This window comes from Fonsecaea monophora (genome assembly GCF_001642475.1).
Source record: "Fonsecaea monophora strain CBS 269.37 chromosome Unknown Scaff100, whole genome shotgun sequence".
Taxonomy (NCBI): Eukaryota; Fungi; Ascomycota; class Eurotiomycetes; order Chaetothyriales; family Herpotrichiellaceae; genus Fonsecaea; species Fonsecaea monophora.
In genome coordinates, this window is record NW_019174031.1 from 19669 (window position 1) to 31725 (window position 12057).

At 51.6% G+C, this 12057-nt stretch overlaps 7 protein-coding genes across 7 annotated transcripts; 2 read left to right on the forward strand and 5 right to left on the reverse strand.

Moving 5' to 3' along the window:
* Positions 1–1108: 1108 nt before the first annotated feature.
* On the reverse strand, positions 1109–2482 carry AYO21_09703 (hypothetical protein; the record flags this gene model as incomplete). The annotated part of the gene is made up of 2 exons (XM_022659632.1): positions 1109–1970; positions 2070–2482. The coding sequence occupies 2 exons, from the start codon at positions 2480–2482 to the stop codon at positions 1109–1111; spliced, it is 1275 nt and encodes a 424-aa protein (XP_022508028.1).
* Positions 2483–4820: 2338 nt separating this feature from the next.
* AYO21_09704 (hypothetical protein) lies at positions 4821–5226 on the reverse strand (the record flags this gene model as incomplete). The annotated part of the gene is made up of 2 exons (XM_022659633.1): positions 4821–4935; positions 5012–5226. 2 exons carry the CDS (start codon positions 5224–5226, stop codon positions 4821–4823), a joined length of 330 nt encoding a protein of 109 aa, XP_022508029.1.
* A 703-nt stretch (positions 5227–5929) lies between these two features.
* Positions 5930–7849, reverse strand: AYO21_09705 (hypothetical protein; the record flags this gene model as incomplete). The annotated part of the gene is made up of 1 exon (XM_022659634.1): positions 5930–7849. One exon carries the CDS (start codon positions 7847–7849, stop codon positions 5930–5932), a length of 1920 nt encoding a protein of 639 aa, XP_022508030.1.
* A 262-nt stretch (positions 7850–8111) lies between these two features.
* Positions 8112–8804, forward strand: AYO21_09706 (hypothetical protein; the record flags this gene model as incomplete). The annotated part of the gene is made up of 1 exon (XM_022659635.1): positions 8112–8804. One exon carries the CDS (start codon positions 8112–8114, stop codon positions 8802–8804), a length of 693 nt encoding a protein of 230 aa, XP_022508031.1.
* Positions 8805–8954: 150 nt separating this feature from the next.
* On the reverse strand, positions 8955–9770 carry AYO21_09707 (hypothetical protein; the record flags this gene model as incomplete). The annotated part of the gene is made up of 3 exons (XM_022659636.1): positions 8955–8969; positions 9031–9519; positions 9567–9770. 3 exons carry the CDS (start codon positions 9768–9770, stop codon positions 8955–8957), a joined length of 708 nt encoding a protein of 235 aa, XP_022508032.1.
* A 331-nt stretch (positions 9771–10101) lies between these two features.
* On the forward strand, positions 10102–11000 carry AYO21_09708 (hypothetical protein; the record flags this gene model as incomplete). The annotated part of the gene is made up of 3 exons (XM_022659637.1): positions 10102–10311; positions 10367–10885; positions 10935–11000. 3 exons carry the CDS (start codon positions 10102–10104, stop codon positions 10998–11000), a joined length of 795 nt encoding a protein of 264 aa, XP_022508033.1.
* A 230-nt stretch (positions 11001–11230) lies between these two features.
* On the reverse strand, positions 11231–12012 carry AYO21_09709 (hypothetical protein; the record flags this gene model as incomplete). The annotated part of the gene is made up of 2 exons (XM_022659638.1): positions 11231–11458; positions 11509–12012. 2 exons carry the CDS (start codon positions 12010–12012, stop codon positions 11231–11233), a joined length of 732 nt encoding a protein of 243 aa, XP_022508034.1.
* Positions 12013–12057: the final 45 nt, after the last annotated feature.

Consider the following 12057-nt stretch of genomic DNA (forward strand, 5'->3'; position numbering starts at 1 on the left):
GATTCCAGTCCCTGGAGCATCTCATCAACCTAATCCAGGCATATGTCAATGCCGTTACACAACATCTCATCACTCGACCAACCAGCTTCCGTCAATGCATCGAGCCGCTGTGATCGTCAACCCACAACCATGCAGGCCTGTTGCGGGCAATGTTGTAGGCATGGGGTCTCAACGATGTGTGAACGTGGCTGGGGCTGTTGTAGAGCCGGATGTTGCTGACGGACATAGACATGGATGGCTGATGTTCAAAGGTTGTTCTCTTCTGGTGTCTTGTCGCAATGGTTGGCTGTATGTCCATTTCCAGGATCATCCGTGATTTTGATATGGATTTCGCCCTGCAGACATTTTGTGACCAACCATGTCTCTGACCAGCTCCTAATTCTCACAGCTCATTCAAACTCATTGTCCGAACGCGTTCTAGAAGCGAAATGTAGACTCCGATCATTCCTCCTTCTTCCTTCCCCCTGCTTCCTTCCCCCTGCTTCATTCCCCGTATCCCGTGTTGAACCAAGCGAATGGCATATCGGTCGTATCTCGATATCTTTATTGTACAAAAAGGGTGTACAAAGCGAGTGTAATGCATCCATCCAGACGGTAAACAGTAGCCGCTGGACGACAAACAGGCTGCTGGAAGCCACATCGCTCAAACATTCCAAGTTTAAACGCCAGTGTGAAATCAGAATATGCTGGAGTCCAGCAAAAACGCCAAAACCATGGGGTGATAGCAGGCCGGTTCTGCGTTGCAAAGCCTTCCCAATTCACAACCCCAACCACGTCCCAGTCCAGAAAGAAAATCCTCGTGCTGGCGACTGTGGGGTCCCCCGTGTAATTCCACGCCAAGTCAGCCTCATAAACCGTGTCCGGAGCAAATAGGACAGGGTTCGGCGAGGTTCTTGAGAAGTGGTCTGGTCAGGGAAAGGGGTAGTCGCAGTGGTCGTTGTATTACAGTCGAGGCTGTTCTATGTGCAGAAATCCAGAAAAATTGAGCGCTCATATGCAAGGTTCTTGATCCGTATGCGTCTTTGATTCGTAAAAGAAACGCCAGGTTAAAGGTACTGTAGAGTTCATAGAAGACCTTGGAGGGTTCATATCAAACGGCCTAATCATATCATCTTTCGTAATTCGAATATGCGTCCGTCCAAGGCTTGGGGCTCTCCTCGGTCGGGCTCAACGAACCGGAAGAAATGGAGGACGAGGAGCCGATGGTCCACTCGTCGCTGTCGGGGCTGCTGCCATCGAGGCCAGCAATGCCATAGCTATAGTCGTTCTGGACTTCACCTATCTCGACGTAGTCGTAGTCCCACCGGTACCGCTTGTCAGGCTGAAGTCTCGGCAGGAACTTAGCCTTTGCGAAGTAGAAGATGACACCTGCCATCAGGCTCCCAGCTACCAGATCCACAGCGTAATGATGCGAGAGATACATGGTTGACCACCACAGCCAAGCCGCGTAAAACGCCCACAGCGGGGTGTATCGGGGAAAGATGTGGCTCATGAACAGCGCCTCGAGAGTGGCGGTCGCTGCATGCAGTGACGGAAAGGCACCAAAGACCATTGGAGAGGCGGTAAATCCAGAGGTATACATATCGATTCCGAGCAATGCATCAATACGAGCTAGACCGGCGGGCGAGCCTTGCATGGAGTAGTTGGCTGGTGCCAGGCCGTACATGTTCTCGTACCACGGAGCGGAACATGGAAATAGGACCTGGATGATGACTCCGGCGAGATTCATGTACCCAAAGCTGAATCCAAAGACTGGAAGAGTCGTGGGTGGACCAAAGACGAAAATAATGGCGGCAACCACGAAAGGACCACCAAAGTGACCCAGTCCATAGGGGAACCAAGCCATGAGATCCAGGGCCGTATTCTTGTGGGCGGAGAGGATATTGCTGAGGTTGGCACCATAAAGAATGTTTTCGAGCGCGGGGAGGACTTTGACCCAGATGGGAGGCCGCCAGGAAGCCGGGATGAATCTGTGCGTGTGGAAAATCAACACTTAGTATTGTCTTCACTAAATGGGGGATTGGGGGCAGAACAAGGCGATTTTCGCCAAAATACGCGAACAAACTTACCTGCAGGCATAGAAGAAAATGAGGTATGCGGCAATAGGTGTAAAGGGTCGGAAGAATTGTCGAGTAACGGGAAATATGAATGAGGCGAGGAGGAGTGTAGCGACCGCCGTCTTGACCAAAGGACCCGGGTACTCAATGATGCTCAGCGAAAAAATGCCCACCACCGCGAGAAACAGCCATTGCCCGTCATAAATCGACCATCTATGATTCTGTAGTGACCGTAATGTGTCGGCAGGAGAGAACGAAGTCTTGAGGGAGGCGAGCGAGGATGCAGGTGACGATCGGTTGCGGAGCTTTGATCTCAGCCTGCGCCGCAGCCTGTGAGGGACGAGAAGCTGTAGGGATTTCCATGGGATCTGTATTTGAATCTGCTTCTTTTCGGCGTCCTTCCAGGACGGCAGGGAAGCCTGCATTGCACCTGTGTCGGGTGCCTAGCGGGAAGTGAGGTCAGGGCGCAGGCTGGGCGAGCGAGTCTCGTGCGCGAAATTTGGACTTTGGCGTTGCTGTAGAAGAGTCTCGAGGCGACGGCGAGGGGTAGAGATTCGAGACAACGAGAGTAGAACGCGGAGAGGGTCGAGCAGAGGATCCGAGGAGGCCGGAAGAATGATGACCAGAAGGGGAAGAAGAAAGAAGATATGGAAATCAGTCAAAGAGGTACGAGAGTATGGCAGTGGTTAAGGGCTTAGGTGAGCACTGGAGGAAGATAGAGACGATGTGGATGTCTGCGGATCGACTTGGTGCGAAAAGGAAGCAGCCCAGACGAGCAACGGGCTCGCGGTTCGCTCTTCCACAGAATGCCGGCCTCTCTGTCGCTTGTATCGCCCAGTCGAGAAGGTCAAAAGGTGGATAGGCTCGCAAATGGATACGATCAGGCCGGCCCAAGGAAAATACGCCCTAAGCCCAAGCCGTCCTGGTAGGCGAGTCTAAAGTGGCTCAGGCCTTGTCGCTCGCCTTCGGGGCCTTCGGGGCTCTTTTTGTGAGAGACTCTTGCGCCCAACTGGTGGCTTTTCGGGGATGTCCAGCTCCACCACACCCGCTCTCCGCCGCCTAAAGCGCAGAGTTTGCGCCCCTTTCACGATCAATGCCTATGAGCAAAAAATCCCTCTACTGCATTCCTCGACGTCACTATGAGCTGCCAAAGTTCACCGACAGCTTGGTTGCAGTGATGCAAACTCACATGTGATAGCAGTCATGACGACAAGACTCAACGGAGTACCCTATATACTGTGGTTTCCTATCTGTCCTGAATACTAATTTACTCTGGCTAGGACAAGCACACTATCAAGAAGAGGGCCTGGGAACAAGGTGTAACTCGAACACGAAGCTGGAGCGCGGGACCGGGGATGATTTGTGCATTAAGCATTACTGGTAAGCATTGAGCATTGGAGGCGACCGCCCCGGGATGAGCGATGGGTACCCGCGTGATTAATGGCAATCTCCCCCTCGGTGTGAAAATTGTTGTGTGTCTGGTCATTCTGTCATTTTCAGCAAAAGCCCTGGTGTCCCCTCAGTCAACGCCTTGTCAGACCCATCCTCGTATTTCTGGGGCCTTCACCCTTCTCCCCCTCCAATTTCCCCTTTCCGCAACCGAAAGAGAGCGTTGTCTGCTCAACAACCAATGCGATCGACACAGATAAGATCATACCAGTATACCGAGACCTGACCTCACCATCGAAATTACCCTGTCCACTCCCCACGACACAACGCACGTGAGATACTGGTGCATAACAAAAAAAATGCAGTTTCACAAAGAGCCTGCCTTTCCGGCCACAGCCGAGCCTGCAGAATGCACGAGGGAGCGAGAGCTGAAAATAACGACCAATCAAGAGATGTTTTTACGAGGTCAACTTGCATACACGTAGAAATTTCTTTGCATTGCGCTGCGATAGGCTAGTTTGACGCCCACGTTGTCGTTGCTTTGGCCGATGCGCAAAGACCCTGACTGAGCATCGCTGACACTCCCAAGTCATCCCCATTTGCGGAGTAATCACGATGTGCTTGTTGCAAGGTATGGGCACGGGCCATCGGCAGCCTGAACAGTGGACACAGTGACATAGTATCAAGAAGTTGGTCAATGCTCCGTATCCGGATATTGGTGCAGGAATTATCAAGCATCTTACAGAAGCGTTGCGACGAATGGGTCGCTTGAAACAGGACAACAGTTTAGCAGCGTCATTTCTCGTTCCCTTGAATTGGGATAGAAAATGCTATGTTGCCCTTTTGGTTCATGGCCATCTAGGCAGATTGGCTTGTGGAGCATTTGCGCATCCATCGCGCCATGTACTGTGGCTCTTGAGATCTTCATCGCTTTTTGATCGAAAGCGTCCATCTGTACTTCCGTTGAATCATGTCGTCCTCATACATCTTTGGTTTAATTCCTGTTAGCTATTCAGTCTGGCATCTGAACCGAGTCTGCTGTGCATATGTTCCTCGCCAAACCATTCCACGTTCACGGCTCTTGCGCTGACGGCGAAGAGGATTGCCAGAAAATAACTCCTTCTCGAGATGCTCAATAGTGAGACTTCTTAGGATCTGCTTTGCGAGGAGGTGGTCCGTGACAGCGGAGTCTGCGCCGATGTTGTGCGAGACAGGTTGTTCTGGTTTGACCCGTGTCGCGAGAGACTAGGAACCGACTGCGCTGAAGACGATGAGCGCGAAAACCTGCCCATCGACAAGTCAGCATTGCTTCCTGATATTTGACATGCTCTTGTTTGACCGAGGTGGCGCCACTGAACATTGATCAAGAACAATTCACACGTACGGGTTCCTCTTCTCCGCTCCAGGCGTCCCCGAAGGCGTCTTGCTTCCCTGTCCCGATCCTAGCGCCGGGGATTGAGATGAGTTGTTCCAGACTTTTGTCAAAACACTGCGTTGGAATTCCCAAGTCAGTCCTCTCTTGCACTTCCGAAGACAAATTCTCGAGCGCATGTGGTCGTGCCTACCTCTGCGCCGCATCCTCCTGTTGTTCCCGTGTCACTTCTTTCACCCCGACTTTCATCCCGTCACGACTGAATGAAACGTTCTTCCTTTCGAGTTTCTGCCGCGTCTTGTGTCCGACATCATGAGCGATCGAGTAGGCCACAAATCCGATGGCTGCGACAACGGCAACGAGGACAATCAGGATGATGAGGGCGATGAGGTTGCCTGCTTTGGCCATTGTGAAGAGGAGATAGACGTGGTGTCAGGAACGTGGCCCAGAGTCTTCGTGTCAACAGCAGTGGCCTGAGTGATATAGGTTCTTTTGTGTGGGTAAACAGGGTCGGTGTAGACTGGGGGCGCAACGTTCGTCTGAAACGTGGTGTGAAGATTTTGGCCCTTGATATGCTACACAGAAATGAGGTTTCGCACCACAATCCTTCGGTGCGTTCTGGCCCCTGGGGGTCGTCCCCTTTGTCGATCACCTGTGAGCCCTCCTTATGCACCTTGAGGGGGCGAATCTGAGTGTAGTCGTCCTTGGCAAGAAGGATGAGAGGCTGATGCGCCACAGCTGAACTATGGCTCCTGTGGCTTCGACCGATAATCTCTGCTTCATTGGAGAGCAGAGCGATGGCCCCAGCATGCCCGCCACCGCCCAGTACGCCATGTTAGCAAAACAAGCCACTCCCACATGGCATGTGATAACTCCCTAATTCGGATGGGTCTGTTCTTCGCAGTAATAATTTTACTCGTACAATTCTACTTTAATGCGTAATTCTCAATGGGTCTATACTGAGGGGTATTTTCACCTGAAGGGACCGTGCTATTGTGCCACTCGAAAGAGACACACAGATGCACAATCCACGGCGCCCGAAGCTTCACCATGCAACAACAAGAACGCCCAAATTGCCTTAGTGTACAGTTTCCAGCTTCCATCATTAGGTTCATTCCTCATTATAGATCTTCACCTTCTCACTGATCTCCCAGATCCTGCTCTCATAGCTCTCCTCAATCTGCTCACCCTTTCCCCCTGCAACTCGGAGGATCAAGTCGTTCAAGCTACTTCTACCCAGGATATCGACGTGGTCACCTGTATTCGGTCCGCCACGAGGGCTGAACCGATCTGGCTCGTGCGGCATCTCAAAGGTCGTGATTTTGATGTTTGCAGGATTATACCTTTTGATTTCTCGCCACCCTTTTGCGCACATGTATCCGGTGGAAAGGAGGTTGACAGTACCATCACCTTCACCAAAGACGACTCCATGGTCAACGCTGCCCGCCTGCTGGAGACGGCCATTGGGAGAATTAACACTGGTATCGATGGAGACGTTGATGTACCCGTTCAGTGAGTGGCCGTGCTCCTTGTAGAAGTATGAGCGCTCAGTAGGCTTGCCGATACCATAGAAGCAGTAGATTTTCATGTCAGGCGCATATGGAAGTCGAGACTCTAGGGGATTCACCCAGGTAAGAGGGTTGTTTTCGTTTTGTTCGACTTCGGCTTTCGTATGGGCGATGCCATGAGAATACGAGTGCTTGATTTGCTCCGCATACCAAGGCTCTGCTATATGCATAAGATAGTCAAAGGCTTGTGTCATTGTGAGATTCTTGCGCACGGGCTCCGTAAGATTGCCACGCGGCTTGAACGAGATGAATGTTCCGTGCGTCTTGTTCTGTATTGGAGGCGGCAAATCGTCTGGAGCCCACGTAGCATTGCCCCATACCGCATCACCGCCTTTGGGCAGCATCGACGATATACCAGGCATGGCGCGGAAGATCTCTGCGCGGTCTTCCTTGGATAAGAACTTCTCCAGACCGTAGACAGCAAAGGCATTGAGTTGAGCAGTGTCTTTCATCTCACCGGAAAGTACTGCTGGAATGTCTTTTGCTGTTCCAAGCATGCAACCAGAGATGTTGATCCATGAGTCGATATGTTTGTTAACCCACCGGGAGCCTCCTTTACCATGATCCTTGTGTTCTACCCACTTCATAAAGTAGAAAAGAACTTGGCTGCCCATAGAATGCGAGACGAGGACTGCCTTCTTACCAGTTGTCATTTGTGCCACCTCGATATAGTTCTTAAGCCGCGTGAAGTATTGATCCCTGCGCTCCAGGTTGGCATAGGACAGGCGCCAGTCATAAGCAGCCGTGAAAGCATTTGTCGGATCATATCCGATGGTGGCGAGATTTTCCAGAATTTTGTTCCAAATCCAATACCCGGTGATGAAGAAATCAGTGGCATCAAAGCCTTGCGCTGCTCGTAGCTTGATGTCTGGAGGATCAAGTCCTGTCTCTTTGTCCAGCATGATGTGCTTCTTCCAGGCAGCTTGGTCCATGACGAGAGCTCTCATCATGGACCATGAACCCCACAGCCGCTTCCGAAAGTACTGCCTGGACTTTTCGCCCGTGGACCAGGACTCCAGTCCCGTAGATATCACTCCAGGCACCATAATGACGGGATGGTGGGCTTTCACTCCCTGGGAGAGCAGATGGAGACCAACGGAGAACGAGTCATAGTTGACGACATCCCGTTCAGCTCTCGAGAGATCCTTCACATCATTCACTATGCCTATAGGAATGACATCCAGCCGACTGTCTAAATTGACCTCCAGCAATCCTTCTAATTTGATAACATCTTGCGACTGAGCAAACAGTAAAGCCAACAATAAGCCTAGCAAGCCGCCCAGTCCAAATGTGATGCCGGATCTTCTTTTACTGTGTCTCCTCTTCTTGAGTTGTTCCAGCTTCTTACTGGAGACCAGCTTGACCTCTTCGTTGGGATCTGGCGTACCATCGCGACTTGGTTCGGGGGAGGGTGTAGGTGACTCGTTGATGATGTTGGCAATGCGGCGACGGAGAGAGGACATGTTTGAAAGTACAGCGCCTCGAGCAAGCAGTGGACTTGCATGGAGGCACGCGATAGTATAATATTCCAGGGGTGGGCGCGGATTCTTCGGGGTATGGGTTGCTGCTGAGTGTGCAATTAAATCATCCTGGTCTGGCCCTTTCACATGTTTCGTCATCGGCGTTTTCTAGGGCGAGAGATCTTCAGGAACAAATCTTCTCCGTGCGATTCGCTTTCCACCTCCAACATGGCATTCTTGACCACACCTTAGAAGCCAGGATACCATGAGCGGCAATGCCGCTGCTGCTGTCGAGTCGCTCAGCGGCAGCAAAGTCAGCGCGGTCTCTGCCAGTGCGCACTTCCAAACAACTCCTGCCGACATCCACTACCTGCAATACTCACTAGAGAAGGAAGCCGAATACCTTCCTCAAATTCGCGAACTGATCTCCAAAGACCTCTCTGAACCCTACAGTATCTATGTCTACCGGTACTTTCTCTACCAGTGGCCTGAACTCTGTTTCATGGCCGTTGACGCCAACGATGACAACAGACTCGCCGGAGTGGTGATCTGTAAACTAGAGCCACATCGAGGAGGACCATTGAGAGGATACATCGCTATGCTGGCCACGAAGGACAAGTTTCGGGGCAAGGGCATCGCCACAACGCTTGTCAGCAAAGCGATGGATTTGATGATTGAGAAAGACGCAGACGAGATCGCGTTGGAGACCGAGGAGACCAATACAGCGGCCATGAAGTTGTACGAGCGACTGGGGTTCTTGAGGAGCAAGAAGCTGCATAGGTACTACATGAACGGCAACAGCGCGTATCGCCTGCTGCTTTATCTGAAAGAGGGGGTTGGCGGTATTCTGACACAAGACGAGTTCAATGGTCCTGGTCTGGAAGTACAAGACGAAATGAGATACCCTCATCGCTATCAAGAATCTCCGCAGGATGTATTAAGTCGTGGCATTGTCTGAATCATTAGAGACAACCGCCTATCCACTCCTCCCACCTCCTTACTCCTTTGCCCGCTTCTTCTCCTCTGACTGCTCCTCCCAAGACGTCTATCCTAATGTCATACTCTTCCGCCATCAATTCAAAACTGAACTTGTCTTCGCCACCACCACCTAGAATGTCTTCCTCTGCATCGGTATCTACGTCTTGGCCCACAGTACCGAGACCTTTGCTTCTGGAAACACGTACCCGTTCAATCTCGGCCTGTAGGCGTTCCTTGACCGCACCTGTCGGTAATGCGGTGAACAAATCCTGCTTATTCGCCGCGATGAGGACGGGTATTGCGGTCTTGTTTTTGCCTCGAGTTTTTCGTCTCTGAAGGGCCAGTAATGTATCGTAGAGGTATACAGCAGTGTCACGAGATGTGGAAGAGTCGCTAGTGTCCAGGACACTTGAGTCAACCACAAATATGACCCCACGGAGGGCAGGATTCTGGATGTGTGATAAGGCCTGGTCCGACCTGAGCTTTCCATGGCCGGGGGTATCGATCATTGCATATGGTGTCGATTGTTTGTCTTTCAGGCTGACATCATTATCGGAGCGATATTTGTTGGACCCCAAGGGGACGGAAGGCGGAAGTAGTAAGCTGACGGAGGAGGATACTTGGGAAGTGCGGGTGAGTGCTGCTTCTGCTTGGGAATCTTCTAGTTTGGAGGATCGTTTTTGTAGCTGGACATCCTGTTAGTCAAGTAGGTTGACAAGAGCCCGACCGGGCAGAATCTCACCAAAGAGACCAGAGAAGTCTTGCCTGCGCCGCTGGAACCAAGAAGGAGGAAACTTGGGACGACTCTGGCACGAGCAGTCTGGGTGTAGAGGTACAGGTGGACGAGTAGTGGCAGGGTTATTGTGACCAGGAATGCGATGAGGATGACAACAGGATCGCCGGATAAGAGCCTCGTAGCCCAGCCATCCGTAGATGACCAGCCCATATCGAACAAGACTGGCCGAGGCAGATTGAAGAAGGACCGTTCAAGATGGCACAGTGTCTACCTCACGAAGGCATGACGCAAATAAAGCGGCTGAGAACAAAGAATTACCAGTGGCTGATAGGCGGGGTCGGAGTGAGACGTTGGTAGTGTCGTGCCTTGCATTTGATCTTCTGCTATTTACGGATTGGGCTGGGCCTCGTCCCAAATCGTAAACTGCGCTCACACGGAGTCCTTGGTAACCAAATCCTTCACAGCACAATTCTTACTGCGTTTTACTTTGCATGTTTCTTCTCCTTGCCTGTCCCATTCCGACCTCAACTTCGCCCGCGAAATGATTCTACGGAGCATCTATCTCCTGGCGGTTGCCATCATCCCTTTTACGCGTGCTGATGTTCAAGTTGTCGCACCCCAACCCGGGGACAGTATCACCGGACTCAATCTGCAGATACAATGGAAAGACTCAGGCAACTCACCTCCTCTCTCCCAACTCGCCAATTATCAACTTTTCCTGTGTGCAGGAGGTAACGACGAGTCCGCCTACGTAAGAACACAGAGCAGTGGTAGACGGGAATATGAGGCTGACTGCGTGTGCTCAGATTCCGATCGCAACACTTGTTGAAGAAGGAACCTTTACCACGGGCAACTCAATCACTATTACCTTGCAGCCGGGTACTGGTGCTAATATTCCCAACGCCTATTTCTTGAAATTCGTGTCCGCCGCTACAGGAGGCACTGTCATCAACTTCTCCGATCGTTTCTCTCTCAAAAGCATGACTGGCACATTTCCGGCCGTGGTACAGCAAGGGTTGAGGACTGTTACTGGTACTGCCGGCCCAGCCGACGTCAACAACGTCCAAGCCCCTCAGGCGGGCGCTGGTCCAAACAACCCATCTGTCGGAGACGCTGTCTATAGTACCCCTTACACCATGCAGACAGGGACAATCCGCTATGCCCCCATGCCTCCAATGGCCCAAACAAAGATCACTGCGAAGAATGCTTCTCCTTTGTGGCCAACCAGCGCATATACAGTCTACCAAACCATTGCCGGCACCCCAAATGCCGTCACAACGAACACCTTGGCCCTGACATTCAGCGTTTCTAGTCGCGAGAATCCTGTAAGATCCCCCGAATACCTTCTAGGAGACCATCTGCTGACTCTTCCAGGTGGCTGCAGCTGGTCAACCGACCGACGTAGCAATGCAGAAGTTCCTTAACCGCTGGAAGGATTGAAAGTCAACGAGCAAAACAATTACATTATGAAAACATCAACCTGCATGGTTCGTTGCGCGAGTGTGATATAGTTAAGTTTATGCCCAGGAGAATGGAGTTTTGGTCGGATCTGGGTGTCGATTAAATGCACTGTGTGCCTTTTCTGGTTGATGGAAGTGGAATCTATATGTGCCTCCAACGCCTTGCTGAACGATTCTTGAGTTGAAACTGTTGGAGTACCACAGCCAATGTCACCGGTATATCTCATCAAACGGTCTCGTGTCCCGAAAACAGCTGTCCCACACCTCATTGACAACCTTGACTGCTTGTACGTCGTCTTTGCAGTTCGGTCGACCCATGACTGACCGTATCGCTCGCCGTCGGACGCAGTCCTGGTGATGGTTCGTGAAAGAGAGGATCTTGTTGCGAAAGAACTCGTTGGCCCAGCGACATTCACCGCTGAGGTTGCTTGCCCGAATCTGCGTGCACTAGTTAGCTTGGATATCTTACAAGGTCGGCAGATCCTGACCTCCGAACACGCCGCATGTCTCAGATCATCCTCAAGGGTCAAGTTCGTCTTGAATCGCAGGTGGTCATATGCGTGCACCATCTCGTGTGCCAGTACATCCTCCAGGACAGACCGTTCCTGCACATAGTTTGCACATATCTTGATGCCGTATTTATGGTCAAAGCCACCTTGCATTGCCTCCTCGTCGCCTCTGCACGTTCTGCAGTGGATGTTATGCGGTCCCAAGTCACCACCCAATTTGTGAATGTTCTCATTCATGAATCGGATTATCGGCGAATATTTCAATAAATAGTCCCGGCTCTCTTCGCAGCGTTTGCAATCGAATGCGCTATATCGATCGTCCGCATCGGCCCAGTACTTTTGCGCTCCTCCGGGAGACATGCGCCCGGTAATCATGCGGAAGAAATTTACTGAACGATTCCACCAGGTGTTGCTGGGGAGGAAGTCTGAAGCATCTTGCTGGGAAGGACTAGAGGACGAGGTGGAGGAGGGGTGGTCAGCCATAACGAGGGAGCTTTGATCTAGGGCCTTGGAAGAAGAGGGAGAACA